The sequence below is a fragment of the Protobothrops mucrosquamatus genome, unplaced genomic scaffold, assembly GCF_001527695.2.
Source record: "Protobothrops mucrosquamatus isolate PMUCROS unplaced genomic scaffold, P.Mucros_1.0 scaffold6404, whole genome shotgun sequence".
In the NCBI taxonomy this organism is placed as follows: domain Eukaryota; kingdom Metazoa; phylum Chordata; class Lepidosauria; order Squamata; family Viperidae; genus Protobothrops; species Protobothrops mucrosquamatus.
This window is the reverse complement of record NW_015392231.1, coordinates 46,469-66,008: the sequence shown is the minus strand read 5'-3', so window position 1 is coordinate 66,008 and position 19,540 is coordinate 46,469. Positions and strand designations below refer to the sequence as shown.

At 44.8% G+C, this 19,540-nt stretch overlaps 2 protein-coding genes across 2 annotated transcripts; both read right to left on the bottom strand.

Annotated features, from left to right (window-relative positions):
* Window positions 1-1,200: 1,200 nt before the first annotated feature.
* Window positions 1,201-8,849, bottom strand: LOC114923674 (zinc finger protein 665-like). The gene is made up of 5 exons (XM_029286965.1): window positions 8,688-8,849; window positions 5,230-5,361; window positions 4,574-4,705; window positions 3,718-3,844; window positions 1,201-3,340 (listed from the first exon to the last, which is right to left on the bottom strand). Exons 1-5 carry the CDS (start codon window positions 8,847-8,849, stop codon window positions 1,293-1,295), a joined length of 2,601 nt encoding a protein of 866 aa, XP_029142798.1. The 3' UTR covers window positions 1,201-1,292.
* Window positions 8,850-14,032: 5,183 nt separating this feature from the next.
* LOC114923673 (zinc finger protein 300-like) lies at window positions 14,033-16,061 on the bottom strand. The gene has a single exon (XM_029286964.1). It carries the CDS (start codon window positions 15,967-15,969, stop codon window positions 15,040-15,042), a length of 930 nt encoding a protein of 309 aa, XP_029142797.1. The 5' UTR covers window positions 15,970-16,061; the 3' UTR covers window positions 14,033-15,039.
* Window positions 16,062-19,540: the final 3,479 nt, after the last annotated feature.

Below are 19,540 nucleotides of genomic sequence, written 5' to 3'. Positions count from 1 at the left end.
TCTAGTCATCTGGTAGTTCCCTAGTGCTCCTTGATATAGTTCAGAGGTTCTGAGATTTCATCTGCCAAGTCTTTCAGAACCTTCTGGTGGTTTGAACTCATCTAGAGTAGATAGGTGTTCTCTTACCATTTTCTTGCTTATTTTGACTTGCATTCCTAATCTGCATTTTACAGTTGTTGTTTTTTTATAGGTTGGTCTGTTTTTTTTTCTTCTTTTGTGTAAAGACAGATGCAGAGAAGGAATCCTGGACGTTCCCTCCAAATCTGGAGCCTCTTACATCCCTCAGCAGGATGAAAGGAATAGAATAGAATAGAAAATAGAATAGAATAAGACCTTGAAGTTCTTCTAGTCCAGCCCCCTGCTCAAGCAGGAGAACCTATACCATTTCAGACAAGTGACTGTCTAGTCTCTTGTTAAAAATCTCCAGGGATGGAGCACCCACGATTTCTGAAGGCAAGCTGTTCCACTGTTAATTGTCCTCACAGTTAGGAAGTTTCTCCTTAATTCCAGGTTTCTTCGCTCTTTGATCAGTTTCCATCCATTGTTTCTTGTCCCGCCTCTGGTGCTTTGGAGAATAATTTGACCCCCTCTTCTTTGTGGCAACGCCCGAAATACTGGAATACTGCTATCATGTCGCCCCTGTTTCTTCTTTTCTTTAGACTATAGCCAAACCTAAGTCCTGCAGCCGTTCTTCATATATTTTAGTCTCCAGGCCTTTGATCATTTTAGTTGCTCTTCTCTGAACTTTTTCCAAAGTCTCAACATCTTTTTTGTAGTATGGTGACCAAAACTGGTTGCAGTATTCCATGTGCGGTCTTACTAGGGCTTTATAAAACAGTACTAATACTTCGCGTGATCTTGATTCTATGCCTCTCTTTATAAAATCCAGGATGAAATAGGGTTGAATTTATTTTCCTCTCCTGAATTCTCTCTCAGAAGAAACAGAAGTATTTGCCTCAAGAAATAATAAGATCATTGATCCACCATCAGCAATTCTGATATTCAGTTGCTTATAGCTTTTCTCCTGTATGGCTGCTTGGATGTTAAATAAGATTCCAGCAGAAGATCTTTCCACACTCCATGCATTAATAAGCATCCTGACGTATCTAGATCCTCGCATGATGAAAAAGTTGACAGTTGCAAATAAAGCTCAAGGCATGGATTCCTTTGGTTTTTCCTATGTGGATTGTTTTATGAAAAGCACGTTATTTTCAGTGAAGGTTGTTCCACTTTTCATGCGTTTCCATTGTTCTCCTGTGTGGATGCCTCTCTGACAAATAAAACTTTTGTAATCATTTTTTTTCACATCCCATAGACATATATGTTCTCTCCCCAGTATTGATCCTTTTATGAGACTTAAGATGTCCCTTCCGAGAAAAGGACTTTCCACATTCCAGGCATTTATATGGTCTCTCTCCTGTGTGGCTCCTTTTATGAGAATTAAGATTTTCCTTTCGAGTAAAGCTCTTTCCACACTTCAGGCACTTATGTGGTTTCTCCCCAGTGTGTAACATTTTATGAGCCTTAAGATGTCCTTTCTGAGTAAAGCTCTTTCCACACTTCAGACATTTATGTGGTTTCTCCCCAGTGTGGATCCTTTGGTGGACACTAAGGTTACTCTTGCTATTGAAATTCTTTCCACATTCCAGGCATTTAAATGGGTTATCCACTGTATGGATCCTTTGGTGGCAATTAAGACTACTTTTGTCATTGAAGTTCTTTCCACACTCCAAGCATTTATGTGGTTTCTCCCCAGTGTGGATCCTTTGGTGGGCGCTAAGCTTATTCTTGCTATTGAAATTCTTTCCACATTCCAGGCATCTATATGGTTTCTCTCCTGTGTGGATCTTTTCATGAGAATTAAGATGTCCTTTCTGGGTAAAGCCCTTTCCACACACCAGGCATTTATGTGGTTTCTCCCCAGTGTGGATGCTTTGGTGGAGGCTAAGCTTATACTTCATATTGAAACACTTTCCACATTCCAAGCATTTATATGGGTTATCCAGTGTGTGGATCCTTTGGTGGCGATTAAGAGTACTTCTGTCACTGAAGTTCTTTCCACACTCCAAGCATTTATGTGGTTCCTCCCCAGTGTGGATCCTTTGGTGGACACTAAGCTTACTCTTGCTATTGAAATTCTTTCCACACTCCAGGCATTTATATGGATTATCCACTGTATGGATCTTTTGGTGGCGATTAAGTCTACTTCTGTCACTGAAGTTCTTTCCACATTCCTGGCATCTACATGGTCTCTCTCCTGTGTGGATCTTTTCATGAGAATTAAGATGTCCTTTCTGGGTAAAACTCTTTCCACATTCCAGGCATTTATACGGTCTCTCCCCAGTGTGATTCCTTTCGTGAGAATTAAGACTTTCTTTTCGAGTAAAGCTCTTTTCACACTTCAGGCATTTATGTGGTTTGTTCCCAGTGTGTAATGTTTTATGAGCGTTAAGATGTCCTTTCTGAGTAAAGCTTTTTCCACACTCCAAGCATGTATGTGGTTTCTCCCCAGTGTGTATCCTTTGGTGCCGAGTAAGGCATGTTTTGCTAAAAAAACTCTTCCCACATTCCAGGCATTTGTATGGTCTCTTCCCTGTGTGGATCCTTTGATGAAAAATAAAGTTTCTGTTGTAAACAAAGCTCTTTCCACACTCTGTGCATTTATATGGTCTTTCTCCTGTGTGGGCCTTTTTATGAGAATTAAGATCTCCTTTCTGAGTAAAGCTCTTCCCACACTCCAGGCATTTATAAGGTCTATCACCTATGTGGATCCTCTTATGGTAATTAAGATATCCTTTCCGAGTAAAGCTTTTTCCGCACTGTAGACATTTATATGGTCTCACCCCAGTGGGGATTCTTTGATGGAGATTAAGTTTACTCTTGCTACCAATATTCTTTCCACACTTCAAGCTCAATATCATCTCTCTGCTCCGACCGGAACTCCTGCCAGATTTTATAGAGGTCTGTGGTTTGTGTTTCTTATAGACTTTCTTAAGTAAAGTAAGGGCAAAGGAATTTTTGACATATTTTCCATACTGTTGAGACTCATAGAGTTTTCCTTTAGTCTGGTTTCTGTCATAGTCATATGTATCAAATTGATTTTTCTCTTTTTTCCCATCTTGTCCCTTTCTCTTTACTTTCTCAGCTTGCTGGGACAGGAAGCCATGGATTCCAATAGGAAGCAAAGTGGATGACCTCACCCCTCCTTCTGTGTGGTTTCTCTCTTGCCTTTTTATGTCCCCTTGACGGCCAAACAGTACTTCCTGTATATCATGCGTCTCTGTTTCAAGTGGCTTCAACCTAGCTTTCTTGTCATTCTCTTTGTCCTGCCCATCATCAGCTTGGAAAAAAGAAAATAAATATTTGGATTAGAATATAGAATGGCGAAGGATAATATTGTCTTCCCTCACTAACAAACATGCCAATCTGCATTCCAGATTTGTCACCACCCACATTCGGCTAGAATGTGACAGCTGCAAATTGTTATTTAGGAGACTCTGATGGTATATAAATAATTTTTCAACAGAGAAAGGTATTAAAGCTTTGGTGTTGATCTGTCAGTCTGCCCAACCCTGTCCACGAAGCATCTAAACATTTCTCAAATTGATGGTGAGTATTTCTGCACTGCCTTGTAAAGATGCAACTAAGTGCAAACAACTTCCCTGTTCTCTTTCCACTGAAAAAATGAAGGGAACCCAGAGCAAAGATTGGCCTTACCCAGAGCATCCATATCCGTAGAAATCTCCTCGATGACTTCCCTACATAAGGCCTTCTGGCCAGAATCCAGCAGACTCCACTCCTCCTCTGTGAAGTTCACAGCCACCTCCTCAAAGGGACTGGATCCCTAGAAAGAGAAATAAAACTTTCTTTAGCAGGCAATACCAGGAAAGACCTCTAAGTTTTCTCTCTTATTACAGAGAACAGGTTTGCAATAGACCAATGGGCATTTTCTAGCAGGACAGATTTATGTCTGCATGTCAACAGAGTCCTTAGGGCTGGGAAGCTGTAGCTGCACAAATCATGGCTTAGGTGCATCCAGGTTGTAGAATGCTAAAACAGACATCATTGGGGAGCTTTCCACTGGACCAAAATAACCCAGCAAGGAGGTTTCAGGGAGAAGAATCCTCTAGGCCACGGGTCAGCAACCCTCGGCTCTGGAGCCACATGAAGCTCTTTCAGCCTTCTCCTGCGGCCCAGTCCTCCTCCGCCATTTGCAGTCCCACAAAAAAAAAAGTGGGACTAAAAAAGTTCAACCAATCAATTCAAACTTCTCACGAGAAAAAAAGATCTCGCGAAGTTGGAATTGATTGGTTGAGCTTCTTTTGTTTGTGGGACTGCCCACAACCTTCTTTTCTTCTTGGGATTGCACGTGGTGGCAGCAGAGGAAGAGATGGAGGACTGCTGGAAAGAAGGTGCGTGGGTCAGACGGGGCCTACGGGGTGTGTGTTCTGCCAAGCATCGTATGGAGCTGGCTGGGGAAATGGTCTCGGTGGGGGGAGCTTCCAATGCCACTGCCATGATCCCTCCTCCCAGCCACCCAGCCACCATCCTCGATATTCTCACCTGGGCTCACGCTCTTCTCGTCTTCCGCACTCAAATCGGCTGCTAGCGGCTTTAATGGCTCTGCTCCGTCCGAGTTGATGAAAGCTGCTTTCTGCTGGCCTCTACTTTCTTCAACTTGGACGGAGCAGAGCCACCCAAGCCGCTAGCAGCCAATTTGAGGGAGGAGGAAAAGAGCATTTCCTCAGGAACCGCCCAAAGCTGGAAGAGCTTCAGGCGAGGCTGCTTTACAACTTCCTCTCCAGCCTCGAAGCCGGGGCCTGAAGGAAAGATCAGCTCTTTATAGCCGCCACATCCTCTCGCCCCACGGAGCGCCTTTTATGTACGAGGCGCTTGCCTCATTCACACCCTGGAGCGCAAGGAAGGCGGCCAGAAGCGGAGGCGGAGGCACCTTCCAACTTGATAAGGCCAGTGCTTTTTTTGTGAGAAAAAAGGTGCCGGAACTCAGGTACCTGCCCCCCCCCCCCCGCCAGGCCATTCCTTGATCCTTGATCAGCAACCTTTCACTCCCCTCCCAAGCCGGACTGCCATGCTAAGGTGAATGGGATGGGCGGGGTAGGCCAGGTCCCCCTCCACCATTTCGGAGCCAGGGGGGAGTGACGGTGAACGGCTCCGCTGCTGCTGTGCGGTGCTGGAGGGGCTTTCTTAAAGCTTCGCCCTGCAGATCACCTGCCCGGGCGCAGCCACTTCATCCTCCGCCAACTCTCCTGTGGCTTGCGCCGTGACTGGGCGGCACACACCTTCCCCGCTGCCTCCCTCCGCCAGTCCTTTGTCACCTGCCTCACGGAGAATGCAGTGGCTCTGCGCAGGGATGCAGAGCAGAGAACAGCACTTGCTTGCTGCCCTGCATTGCCCCACATCTCCCTTCTCCCTTCTGGAAATGGCAGCCCCGTTTCCTGCTGCTTCTCCCCCCAGCGCAGCTCCTCCCTCTTCCTGAAAGCACTTCTTTGCTAACCTGCTTTCCAGCTCTGCCGTGGTTCTCTTCTGCTGCAGGGAAACGGAGTTTGTGGGACTAAAAAAAGTTCAGTCAGACCTTCCAACTCCTCGTGAGATCTTTCCCCCCCCCCCGCAAGAAGTTGGAAGGTCTGACTGAATTTTTTTTAGTTCTACAAATTCCATTGGCTGGCTCAGGAATTCTGGGAGTTGAAGTCCACGAGTCATAAAAGAGCCAAGGTTGCCTACCCCTGATGTAAAGCAAACTGTTGTGATCCTTTTGCTTTTCTTGTTCCCTAGGAACTATCAGACAGTTATTGAGACAGGCGAGTGGCAGCCACCCCCTTTTAAAAGTCAAAAAGGATTGGAATTTGTTAGATTTTCCCCAGTAAGTGGTTTGCTGGGAGGGGGAGGGAGGGAGAGGGGGAGAGAGAGAGAGAGAGAGAAGGGAAGTGCAAGTGCCTCTCTCTGTCTCTGTCTCTCTTTCACACACACACTGAGTGGGGGAAGAAGACTGGCAGACCAAGGGCAGAAAGAGAGGGGGGGAAGGAGGGAGGGAAAGAGAGGGAGGGAGAGACAGAACTCATGCACAGCAGCCTCTATTTCTTTTTAATTAAACTCTTCAATCAAGCCCCCCCCCCACATGCGCGCCTGTGCACGTGAGTTTTGCGGCTCCCAGTGTTTTCTTTTCTGTGGGAAACGGGTCCAAGTGGCTCTTTGAGTGTTTAAGGTTGCCGACCAATGCCCTAGGCTCACATGCCTCACTGACCAAGCTCCTGAGAAAACAGGACAATGACAATGAGCCTGGAAATCCCAAATCACTTGACCAACAGTCTTATTATTGCAGCAACCTAGGGGTTTTCCTGTAATGCATTATTACATATCTTATTTAGAAACCACCAATCTCCTGATAAATCGCTTCTATGATTTTTTTTTTATCCTATTCCTGTTGTTTGAAATCATGGCTTTCATTTTTGAACTAGTTTTCAACAGTCTTCAAAAAGCTTTAGCATGTATTATTATTATTATTATTATTATTAATAATAATAATAATAATAATAATAATAATAATAATAATAATAATAATAATAAAGTTGGAAGGGACTTTGGAGGTCATCTAGTCCAGCCCCCTGCTCAGGCAGGAAACCCTATACCATTTCGGACAAATGGCTGTCCAGTCTCTTCTTAAAAACCTCCAGTGTTGGAGCATTCCCCGCTTCTGGAGGCAGATTGTCCCACTGGTTAATTGTTCTGTCAGGAAGTTTCTCCTTAGTTCTAGGTTGCTTCTCTCCTTGATTAGTTTCCACCCGTTGCTTCTTGTCCTGCCTTCAGGTGCTTTGGAGAATAGCTTGACTCCCTCTTCTTTGTGGCAGCCCCTGAGATATTGGAACACTGCTATCATGTCCCCCCTCGTCCTTCTCTTCATTAAACTAGACATACACAATTCCAGCAACCGTTCCTTAAATGCTTTAGCCTCCAGTCCCCTAATCATCTTTGTTGCTCTTCTCTGTACTCTTTCTAGAGTCTCAGCATCTTTTTTACATTACGGTGACCAAAACTGGATGCAGTATTCCCAGTGTGGCCTTACCAAGGCATTGTAAAGTGATATTAACACTTCACATGATCTTGATTCTATCGCTCTGTTAATGCAGCCTAGCACTGTGTTGGCTTTTTTGGCAGCTGCAGCACACTGCTGGCTCATATTTAGGTGATTTAGGTGTATTATTGTTGGAGCCACTTATTGTTGGAGCCAATTAGGGGTTTGTTCTTCGTATGAATCATTTTTAAGTGGATATGCTAACATATTTTTGAACCATTTCTCAATCCTATTCCCATTGTTTCAATTTGCTGATTTCATTTTTAACTAGATTTCAGCACTGAAAAGTATTAAGAAGTATTAAACTCTTCCAAAATATAAATTACATTTTCTAACACAGGTTTCTCAGCATTTGCATCTCCAGAACAATTTTGAAAGCCGAATGTGTGACTCAGCAGGACCTTCTTGGGGGATGCTGTGTTCAGATGCACACAGACTCAGCATTTGGTGGTAAAGGCAGCTTGTGAATGGACGGAGCTGGAACTCTACTGCTCTCGGAAGAAACCTGCACTTACCTGGCAAGGTGGCCCAAGTTGAATCCTTCTGAAAAGCAGCTCCTGAGAAAGGCTGGATCGATCTCCTCTTCCTTGGAGTTCTGCTGAGATCTTCCTCATGATTGGCTCCTGTACCTGTCAGAACAGCCTGGTTTATGATCCACTTTGGAAGGACCATAACCATGTTAGTTCACTTACCTTTCCTTTTGATTCTCTACCTGTACTTTCCCAATACATCAAAATGAGAGAACTCAGGGATTCTGCTATGAACTGGCCAATGTTTGGGGGTAAATAATGAACAGATGGGCAGTTCACATAATACAAATGTTTGTCCTAATTTGGCTAGAAGGTCAGAATGTAAACATTGAAGTACACTACATGTGGATATCATTAGGGAGATGTATAAGGGAAGAGAAAGCTCTTTAATAGTTGAGCAAACCCTTTCAGAGGAAAGTGTGTATAATTGCATTATTATTATTATTATTAAACACTAATGATAATTACAGGTAATCTGTGTATCTAATCTGCAAAATGGGTTTCCTCCAGGCTCTCTCCTACCATGTGCTGGAAGGGAGCCTAGTGATCACTGTATTCTCTCTGCAGCTTAGTTTTTTTTTTCCTATTGCAAACATTTTTCATACAGGACTATCCTATTTACAAGGGATGCTTTGCTTAGAATAAAAAACAGAAGACTTCTGATAACTATTACCTAATTAGGAGCAGCTCTTCCTGGCACCCTTTAAAAAGCCCCTTCTCCAAAAACCTGTGCTGCACCCTAGCTTTCTGCAAAATGTTTGGTCAAGTCTCTCCCTTGCAGTATTGAGATATATTACAAGAAGAGAGGCTGGACAAGGAATTGTGGCCACTTCCTCAAATTCAGTGAAATAGGGTTGAATTTTTCTTTTCTCCCACAGAATTATCTCCCAGAGGACACAGAAGCATTTGCCTCAAAAAGAAATCAGTTCTCCAAACATGAGGAATTCCTGAAAGGCTGCCCAGACGTGTTCTTAATCTCTTTGACTTCTTGCAGACACTGCAAGATCCCTGATCATTCCCCCCGCTCCCATGGATCTCCCAGGACGAAGCCCCCCCGCCCTCCTCACCTGCCCCTTTCCCGGCTCTTCCCGCTGGGCTTGGCTGAGGAGGAAGCCTTCGGCCAGGGCCACCGCCTGCGAACAGCTCTCGGCTCCGCACTCCCTCACCCAGCTCGCCATCTCCGCGGGCAGCAGGGCCAGCAGCTGCTCCAGCACCACCAGGTCCAGCATCTCCCNNCTGAGGGGAGCAGCTGCGAATGGCTCCCGCGCTAATTTCCCGCGCGCGCTCCTGAGCCTTGGCACCTCGCCAAGGAGCCGGTACGATAGATAGCGGCTGGCTAGACCGCCCTTTCCCAGGAGGGGAGAAACGGGGCTCGGGGCCTCTTCGGGGCTTCTGCGCCTGAGGGGAGCAGCTGCGAATGGCTCCCGCAGTAATTTCCCGCGTCCCCCAAACGATAGATACGGGGTTGCTAGATCGGCCCTTCCTTTTCCTGGCAGCGGGGATGCCAGCGTTGCTGCTGTTCCTCCCAGGGCGGGGGGTAGGAGGTGTCGCCGGAAGTCGCGTGGCAAAAGCGGGGGACTGGAGTGGCCAGGCGTGCAAAGGAGCGATGTTCTCGGTCCCGCCCCTCTAAATCAGGCGCTGTACCTTGCAGGAAACTCAGGGAGGCTCACTTGACAGATAGGGACCGTGTCCAGCTGAGGTTGGGCGCTAAGCATCGGAAAGCGTCTGGTAACATCTTTCCCAATTAACACCAGGGGTTGCCACAAAGAAGAGGGAGTCAAGCTATTCTCCAAAGCTCCTGAAGGCAGGACAAGAAGCAATGGGTGGAAACTGATCAAGGAGAGAAGCAACCTAGAACTAAGGAGAAACTTCCTGACAGTTAGAACAATTAACCAGTGGAACAACCTGCCTCCAGAAGTGGTGAATGCTCCAACACTGGAGGTTTTTAAGAAGAGACTGGACAGCCATTTGCTTGAAATGGTGTAGGGCAGGGGTAGGCAACCTTGGCTCTTTTATGACTCATGGACTTCAACTCCCAGAATTCTGGGAGTTGAAGTCCATGAGTCATAAAAGAGCCAAGGTTGCCTACCCCTGGTGTAGGGTTTCCTGCCTGAGCAGGGGGTTGGACTAGATGACCTCCAAGGTCCCTTCCAACTTTTTATTAATATTAGTATTATTAATATTAATATTAATATTAATATTAGTATTAGTATTAGTATTAGCATTAGCATTAGTATTAATATCTTTTCGGAACAAACAGGAGCTTCTTGAGCGCAGGTCCCCTCCTCCGAAGCATAGAGGCGTGTTTAAATCGGGAAGAGGGATTGGAGGCGGGGTGGATTTGGGGTTGCAAAGGAGGGGAAGATACCATCTTAGAGACGGGGTGTCTTAGAAAAAATGTTAGTTTCTGACTTAGTGACCACTTGGCTATCTCCAATGCTACATACAGTCCTCAAGCGTAGCCATTTCTATATATTTTATGCAGGAGTTATACTTTTCTCCTCTAACTTTTGAATTTATAGTTTAGAAACATGTCTCATTTTTAACACCCAAAGCTCTTCAAAAATCAGATCCTTGTTTTTATACGAAGACACATTTGTATTCTTCTTATGCTTGGATTTAACAGATTTTATGATTTTTCACCGCCTACTCGTTTGCTTGAAAAAGATGGCAATAAACACAAAAATAATACAAAAATTATAAGTAATGCAGGTACCACATTACTTCACCGGTTCCTTGGGATTCCCAGGCCTGCTGACGTAGCCGTTGTTGAGGAACCATGTCAGAAAAGACCTGCCAGATATAACTCTTAAAGAAGTAGAACACTCACTCTTCTCCTTCTGCTGGACTTTATGAAGCAGCCAGATGTGAACAGAAACAGGTGGTCCCCTGAAATAACCTGGCTCCGTGGGATGAAGGGCTTTAAAGATCAAAATGAGAGCCTTGAGAGGGACCCAGAAGCAAACTGGCAACCCATTCAGCTCTCAATGTAGAGGCGAAGGGTTATTTAAGGGGTACATGTGACTGCCCACAATGTCACCCTTTGTCTCAACAGAGGTTTCAGCTACTCTTCAAGGGCAGACTCACTTATTTATAAAAATGTATAGGCGTCCATCTTACCTCAAGGTAAGATGTAGAATGCATTGCAATAGTCCACTCAGAAAGTAAGGGCATAAGTGACTCTGAGCAGTGCCATTAACAGAAGCAACTGGTGCATAACACGAAACTGTGCAAAGACCCTCCTAGCCACAACTTCTATCCATTCTTTGAGCAGACGTTGTGAGTCTAGGACTGCCAGGTTGCACACCGAGACTGACTTACCAAGTAAATATGATTACTTTTGAAACGAAAGATTATCTGTATGGTTTCTCACCTATGTCAAAATCAAATACTGTTTATAGTTCTTTCCACAGCTTACATAATCTTTACATACTGTAGTTGCTGTCTCTATATGCAACCTTTCATGAGAACTAGCACAATTCCTCAGTGAAACACTTTATAAATTCTGTTCTCACTAGGGGACTTGTATTGGAATTCCTGGTGGCCTACTACCCCATTTCTAACCATTTCAAATCCTGCTTATCTAGATAAGGTTGGCCCGGTGCCAGAAAGTACCCAATCCCATTTTAGTCTCATCTGATGTTATAGGGATCCATTTGGTGGGTCACTCCATCCACAATCTTCCATGTTTAATTCTAGTATTTTGGATCCCTCCTTTGGCTTCTTGTTTTTTCAGAAAGAGAGAACGTACAGGCATAGCTTATTTTAATGTGCTTAATTGAGCAAGTTCATTGGTGCCATTCTTCCAAGAGTATTTGCCAACTACCAATAAAGTATATTTTAATTAAGGTATGTTACATTGGTTTTTTTAAAAGACATAATACTATTACACACTTAATAGACCTACAATACACTATATAACTTTTATATCCATTGGAAAACCAAAAAATGACTGCATTCCCCTTATCTCTGTCCTTTTGGGTAACCTGCTCAGTGGCAATTTTCAGTGGTGGAAACAGCAACACTGCGACTGAATTAGAGGCCTGGCCCTTCAGCAGTCTGAATTGGCTGCCACAGCCCTCAGGCCTCTACTTCAGTACTAGTGAAGTCAGCATCCGTGAGGAAGTATTAATACTTTACAATGCCTTGGTAAGGCCACACTTGGAATACTGCATCCAGTTTTGGTCACCACGATGTAAAAAAGATGTTGAGACTCTAGAAAGAGTACAGAGGAGAGCAACAAAGATGATTAGGGGACTGGAGGCTAAAAGATATAAGGAATGGTTGCTGGAATTGGGTATGTCTAGTTTAATGAAGACAAGGACGAGGGGGGACATGATAGCCATGTTCCAATATCTCAGGGGCTGCCACAAAGAAGAGGGAGTCAAGCTATTTTCCAAAGCACCTGAAGGCAAGACAAGAAGAAATGGATGGAAATTGACCAAGGAGAGAAGCAACCTAGAACTAAGGAGAAACTTCCTGACAGTTAGAACAATTAACCAGTGGAACAACCTGCCTCCAGAAGTGGTGAATGCTCCAACACTGAAAGTTTTTAAGAAGAGACTGGACAGCCATTTGTCCAAAATGGTATAGGGCAGTGGTGGTGAACCTATGGCACGGATGCCAGAGGCAGCACTCGGAGCCCTCTCTGTGGGCATTTTTCCAAAATGGTATAGGGTTTCCTGCCTGAGCAGGGGGTTGGAGTAGATGACCTCCAAGGTCCCTTCCAACTTTATTATTATTATAATTCAGTCTGACCCCCTGCGCCAGAGGTAGGCACCTCAATGCCACAGCACAAAGCCACAGCCACCTCGTGCTCCACAAGTTCTGCCATGCCCAATTTACCTTCACCGTGTTTCTCCCTCTCTTAATCAGGCAGGTCCAGCCTTCTGGGAGGTTGTGTCAGACCCTCTTCCAGATGCTGCTCACAGCCTTCTCCAAATTGCACCAGCCCCTCTCTAAGAGGTATACCCCGTTCCCATGTGGAAAGAAAGCCTTTGGAAAGATTCTGAGGCCTTCCAAAGCATTGCAAAACTGGGTTTGCTTGCTGTTCTCCAAATGGTGCTGCAAAAAAGAGTGATGGAGAATGGAAGGCGCACACCGTTCTCATGATACAGGAAGTGGTTTTTGCCTAGTGCAGGGGTAGGCAACCTTGGCTCTTTTATGACTCATGGACTTCAACTCCCAGAATTCCTGAGCCGGCATGGCTCAGCTTGGAAACCTCTCCGTCCCCTCAGCATGGCTGGCTCAGGAATTCTGGGAGTTGAAGTCCACGAGCCATAAAAGAACCAAGGTTGCCTACCCCTGGCTCCAGGCCATCATATGGACTCCACAATGACTTGAAGACACGGCCACGCAGACAGAAAGAGAGAAAAGTTCAAACATTTCTTGGGTGTTCTCTGAATTTAGGGGAATGTAGTGCCCAAGTGCAGAATGTCTTTTCTGCAGCCATTTTACCAGGCGTTTCACCTTGCGTTCCAGGAAGACCACACAAAAGTTGCTGCACAGGCACTCCTCAACCTACAACAGTTTGTTTAGTGGCCATTCGAACTTAACAATAGGACCGAAAAAAGTGACTTATGACCGTTTTTCACACACTGCAGCATCCCCAAGGTCGCGTGATCAAAATTCAAATGCTTGGCAACCGATTCATCACAGTTGCAGTGTCCCAGGGTCATGCGATCATAGTTTACGAACTTCTGACAGGCAAACTCAATGGGGAAGCTCGATTCACTTACATCCATGTTACAATTGCAGTGATTTACTGAACTATGGCAAGGGTAGGTTGTAAAATGGAGCAAAATAACTGTCTCGCTGAACATAGATTTGGTGCTCAGTTGTGGTCGTAAGTCAAGGACTACTTATATCCAGTCTGTGTGAAATTTGAATTTAATGGGGCCCCTCAGTTAGAAACTATTTAGGCAGTATTGAGGGATTACATGCAGGATCATCTCTCTCCTACTGTCAACAGCCCAGGAGAGATGCTTTTAAGAAGTCATGGAACATATTCATTTATACAATTGGAAAACTATAACAACAGAGGGAATGTGAGGGTTTGGGCAATGTACATGAGGATTACAAAAAACATCCAGTTTGGAGCTACATAGGCCTTTACATACACCTAACACAGGAGCCTAGGCAGATCCTGTCTGAAGAAATTCCTAAAGACTTACAGGAACTTTGTTCCTTGAAGATGTAAAACAAAAATTATAAATTATAAATGTCCTCTTCCCATTCACTTCTCTTTTCTTTAGCTGTGCAGTGTGACTTTTCTTCTTGTTCCACCTCTTATGGCTGCCACATCACATCCAGTCTAACCTGATTTCTCTCTCTCTCTCTCTCTCTCTTTCTTTTTCTTTCTTTCTCTTTTCATTCATTCATTGACCGCCCATCTTACCATAAGGTAACTCTGGATGGCTTACAGACAGAAAAATACATCTACATTAAAGCCTGAATAAATATAACCAAAGATTGAAATCAAGGACACATCAGAAGGGGGGGGAGCAAAGTGGGGGAGGAGGCTGTTAATCAATCTCCTCCACTGTGCTGTTCCTCCATTGGGACCCAACCAACTGGCAGAGCCAGTTCTTTAGGGCCTTACGAAAGGAGGATTGGCGCTAACCTCGCATGGGGAGGGGCAAGATGTTCCAGAGGGCAGGAGCTATAGCAGAGAAGGCCCTCCTCTTGGACCCTGCCAGTCGGAATAATTTGTTTGGCTGATGGAACTAGCAGCGTGCCTCCTCTGCTGGCACAAGTGGGGCAGGCCAATCCCAGTGGGGTGAGAGGGTAGCCTCCGAATGCTCTTTGAGGATACCCCATGTAGAGTGCATTGTAACAGTCCAACTGTGAGATGGCTAGGGACTGAACTTCTGAGTGACCGTACACCCTGCACTAAAACAATACCAAGGTAACCAACTTTCAAAGAGATTATATGCCCTCCGTATCTGAGAATACGTTTAAAAAGTGTACGACGAGTGAGACAATAGTGCATTTTCACTAACTCGCTCAATCTTTTATGTTTCTATGGTAACTCTCCTGAATGGGTCATCCTATGAAAAATTAAGCCACTGATCCATCTTCAGTTCTTTCCACATTTGAGGGCTTACACCTTTTCTTGTGTGTGGCTGCTTGGATGATAAATAAGATCCAGGCTCAAGGAAAACATCTCTGCATGTTCCGTGCATTAATAAGCTGCCTGCCATGTCTGGATTCTTGGATGATGAATACGTTGGCGGTTGCAAATAAAGCTCAGTCCATGGATTTGTACAGTTTTTCATGTGTGCGTCCTTTTATGAGAGGTGAGACCCTATACTCAGTGAACCCTGATACACTTTCCATGCATTTCTAATTTTCCTGTCTGGATACCTCTGACAACTAAAGGTGCTATAATTGTTCAAGAATTCTTCAGACTCAAGGCATTTATACGTTCCCTCCGGCGTGGATCCTTTGGTGACAAGTAACGCTTGTCTTGTCATAAAAACTCTTTCCACATTCCAGGCATTTAAAAGGTCTCTCTCCTGTGTGGATCCTTTCATGAGAAGTGAGATATCCCTTGCGGGTAAACCCCTTTCCACACTCCATGCATTTATATGGTCTCTCCCCTCTGTGGATTCGTTCATGACAATTAAGTTGTCCTTTCTGGGTAAAGCTCTTTCCGCACTCCATGCACTGATAGGGCCTCTCCCCTGTGTGGATCCTTTCATGAGAATTAAGTGGACCTTTCTGAGTAAAGCTCTTTCCACATTCCAGGCATTTATAGGGCCTCTCTCCTGTGTGGATCTTTTGGTGGCGAGTAACTTCTTTCTTCTCAGAAAAGCTCTTTCCACAGTCTATGCATTTAAAAGGTCTCTCCCCTGTGTGGATCCTTTCATGAGAAGTGAGATATCCCTTGCGGGTAAAGCCCTTTCCACACTCCATGCATTTATATGGTCTCTCCCCTCTGTGGATTCGTTCATGACAATTAAGTTGTCCTTTCTGGGTAAAGCTCTTCCCACACTCCATGCACTGATAGGGCCTCTCCCCTGTGTGGATCCTTTCATGAGAATTAAGTGGTCCTTTCTGAGTAAAGCTCTTTCCACATTCCAGGCATTTATATGGCCTCTCTCCTGTGTGGATCCTTTGGTGGCGAGTAACTTCTTTCTTCTCAGAAAAGCTCTTTCCACAGTCTATGCATTTATATGGCCTCTCCCCTGTGTGGATCTTGTTATGAGAATTAAGATGCCCTTTCTGGGTAAAGCTTTTTCCACACTCCAGACATTTATGTGGTCTCTCCCCAGTGTGAATCCTTTGGTGGAGAATAAGTTTACTCTTGCTAGTGAATCTCTTTCCACACTCCATGCATAGTTTCATCTCTCTGCTCCGACTGGAATTTCTCCCAGATTTTACAGAGGTATGTAGTTTGCTTTTGCCGTATAGTTCCTTTAATAAAGTAAGAGAGAAAGAATGACTGACATATTTTTCATACATTGCACACATTTTTCCTTCAGTCTGGTTTTCGTCACATTCATGGAAATCAAATGGATTTTTCTCTTTTCCCCCATATTTTTCCTTTTTCTTTCCTTCCAGGTCTTGCTGGAACAGGAAACTAGGGATTCCGACAGGAACAGAAATGGATGGCTTCACCCCTTCATCTTCTGTGTGCTTTCTCTCTTGTCTTCTTGTGTCCTCTTCATGGGCAAATATCACGTCTTCAACTTCATACTTCTCTGCCTTTAACCCTGCTTGCTTGCTATTCTCATTTTCCAGCGCATCATCTCCTTAGAAAAAAGAAAATGTTTGTTACAATTGAGAATGGTGAAAGGAGGGTCTCCCCCTTTCAAAAACATGTGTTCCAGGTTGGCACCAGCCATGTGTCTAGCTAGGATCTGATGGCTACAAATTGTTATCTAGGAGACCCTGAATGTATACAAAGAATTTTTCAGCCAAGAAATATATTAACTCTTTGGTGTTGATTGGTCAATCTGCTCAGCCACTTCCATGGAACATCTAGGACAGTGATGGCGAACCTTTTAGAGACTGAGTGCCCAAACTGAAACCCAAAACCCACTTATGCATCGTCGGGTGCTGGGTGGGCGTGGCCCATTGGGTGGGCGTGGCCCATTGGGTGGGTGTGGCTGCGGTGGTAAGGGCAGACTGGGTGAGACTAAAAAGTTCAATCAATCAATTCCAACTATGCAAGATCTTTTTTTTTTCCCCAAGAGAAGCTAAAATTGACTGATTGACTGAACCTTTTTTTTTTTTTTTGCACATGGCGATGGAGGCCTAAAGCGAAAAGGTTTTATAAAACCCAGCTGAAGGCCTAGGACTGGGGCGACGACGTGCGTGCCCACAGAGAGAGCCCTGAGTGCCGCCTCTGGCACCCGTGCCATAGGTTCGCCACCACTGATCTAGGACATTTTCAGAGTCTATGGTATTTCCAGCAAGGGCTTGAGGAGAGATGATCACCTTAAGCATCTGAGTGTTAATATCTTTCCTATTCATCTTCCACAGAAAAAAACATCTCCCAGTGAATGGAAGCCAGAGCAAAGCCTAGCCTTACCCAGAGCAGCCATATTCTTCAAAATTTCCCACATGACTTCCCTGCACAAGATCTTCTGACCATAATCTAGCAGCTCCCACTCCTCCAGCGTGAAGTCCACAATCACCTCTTCAAATGGACCAGATCCCTGATAGGAAAGAAAATGTTCCTTGGCAGACATTACCAGGAAAGACTTGTTAATGGAAACAGAATTTTGCAAGGGACTAAACAGACATTTTCTTACCAGAAACTAATTTATGCCTGCATCTCCAAATAGTCTTTGGGGTTGGGAAGCCATAGCTGCACAAATCATGTCTTAGGTGCATCCAGGTTGTGGAATGGCAACACAGTCACCATTGCAGAGCTTCCCAGTGAGCCAGAATAACACAGCAAGAGGTTTTGGGGAACAGAATCCCCTAGGCTAGCAAACTAGTAAACATGACACATCCACTAGAAATTTTACCTAACCTATCTCAAAATTTTGGCAATGAGCCTAGAAATCCCAAGTCACTTGGCCATCAGTCTTACTGTTGCAGCTGTTTAGCATTGAGTTAAGCATTAATCCCATGAAGGATGAAGCCCTAAGTCCATATGCAGTTTTTAATCTTATTTCTATTGTTTCAATTCATGGCCTTCATTTCTAACTAGTTGTCAGCTCTCTTCTGAAAAGTATTGAGAAATATTTAGAGTATTAAGAAATGTCTTAAGAAAAGTATTAAGAAACGTTTCTACCAAAGAAATTTCATTGCCTAATACAAGGCTATCAGTCTCTAGATTTTCTCGTTTGCAACTCCAGAACAATCTTGAATTGTTCTGCAGGATATTCAGCAGGATATTCTGGGAGGACATTGTGTTCAAACAGACACACTCAGCATTTGGTGGTAAAAGCAACTCATGAATGGGAGAGAGGTGGAAATGCTGTTCTCAGAGGAAACCTGCACTTACCTGCCAAGGAGGCCCATGTTGGATCCTCCTAAAAAGCAGCTCCTGAGAAGAGCTGGATGGATCTCCTCTTTCCTGGAGCTCTGCTGAGATCTCCTCAGTGAATGGCTCCTGCACCTGACAGAAGAGTCTGGTTTATGATCCACTTTCAGAGAACCATAATGAGATTAGTTTGCTTGCCTTACCTTTTGCCATTCCACCTGTATTTCTCCAACCCAAGTCAAAGTAAGACAACTCACAGACTCTGTGCTGCACATGACTTCTATTTTTGGGGTAAATGCCTACCATTGTAGATAAAAATTGGGACTTAAGGAGCCCTGCTGCAATAACTAACAGAAGATCAAACTCTAATTGGTGGGAAACAGCTATGAAAACCACAACAAGTACTCCCATAAGGCAGAACTGTTCGGGGGGGGGGGGGGAGACCACTGTTTCATAAACTTCTTTCGAAAAAAATATTCTGTTACACGATTGAGAAAAAACCTACAGGTTACAACCCAACTTTTTAGGTAATAAAGTCAGAAATATTGGAGTGATTGAGAATAGTTTGAATATCATCAGCTGAAATGGAAAAAGTGCCCCAATTAATTCTTGCACTAGAGGAAACAAGAAGAGATGCCTGACAAGAAATTGTGGCCACTTCCTCAAATTTTGGACTCGCTTACATCCCTCATGAGCATGAGCAGTTGAAACAGGGCTGAACTTCTCTTTTCTGCAACAGAATTATCTCCAAAGGAAACAGAAGCATTTACCTTCAAGAAGAAGTTGGTTCTCCAAATCTGGGCAGTAAACAGGCTAATTCTGCTGCCTGCCTGCTGCCTACCATTTGGCAGTTTGATTCCCCCCAGCTGAAGGTTGACTCAGCCTTCCATCCTCCCCCATCCGTAAAATGAGGAGCCAGACACTTTGGGGACAATATGGTAACTCTGTAAACCGCTTAGCGCAATTGTTTCTCAACCTTGACCATTTTAAGGCATGTGGACTTCAACTCCCAGAATTCCACAGCCAGCAATGCTGGCTGTGGAATTCTGGGAGTTGAAGTCCACATGCCTTAAAATGGTCAAGGTTGAGAAACACTGGCTTAGAGAGGGCTGTAAAGCACTGTGAAGCGGTATATAAGTCTAAGTGTTATTGCTATTAGTAATTCCAGAAAAGGCTGCAGAGGCATCTTCTGAATCTCTTTGATTTTTGCCTAGATTGCCGATTCCCACCACCACCACCACGCAGATCCCAATATGAAGTCCCCCCCTTCTCACCTGCTCCTCTTCCCGCTGGGCTTGGCTGAGGAGGAAGCCTTCGGCCAGGGCCACCGCCTGCGAACAGCTCTCGGCTCCGCACTCCCTCACCCAGCTCGCCATCTCCGCGGGCAGCAGGGCCAGCAGCTGCTCCAGCACCACCAGGTCCAGCATCTCCCCTTTGCTGCTCCTCTCCGGCCGCAGCCACTGGCGGCACAGGCGGTGC

Coding starts and splice junctions, on each gene's coding strand:
- LOC114923674 (XM_029286965.1), bottom strand. CDS start 8,849: ATGCTGGACCTGGTGGTGCTGGAGCAGCTGCTGGCCCTGCTGCCCGCG. Junction 5,362..8,687: donor AAGAGCCGGGAAAGGGGCAG/GTGAGGAGGGCG, acceptor ATCCCTGCGCAG/AGCCACTGCATTCTCCGTGA. Junction 4,706..5,229: donor AAGTGGCTGCGCCCGGGCAG/GTGATCTGCAGG, acceptor ATTGGCTGCTAG/CGGCTTGGGTGGCTCTGCTC.
- LOC114923673 (XM_029286964.1), bottom strand. CDS start 15,969: ATGAAACTATGCATGGAGTGTGGAAAGAGATTCACTAGCAAGAGTAAA.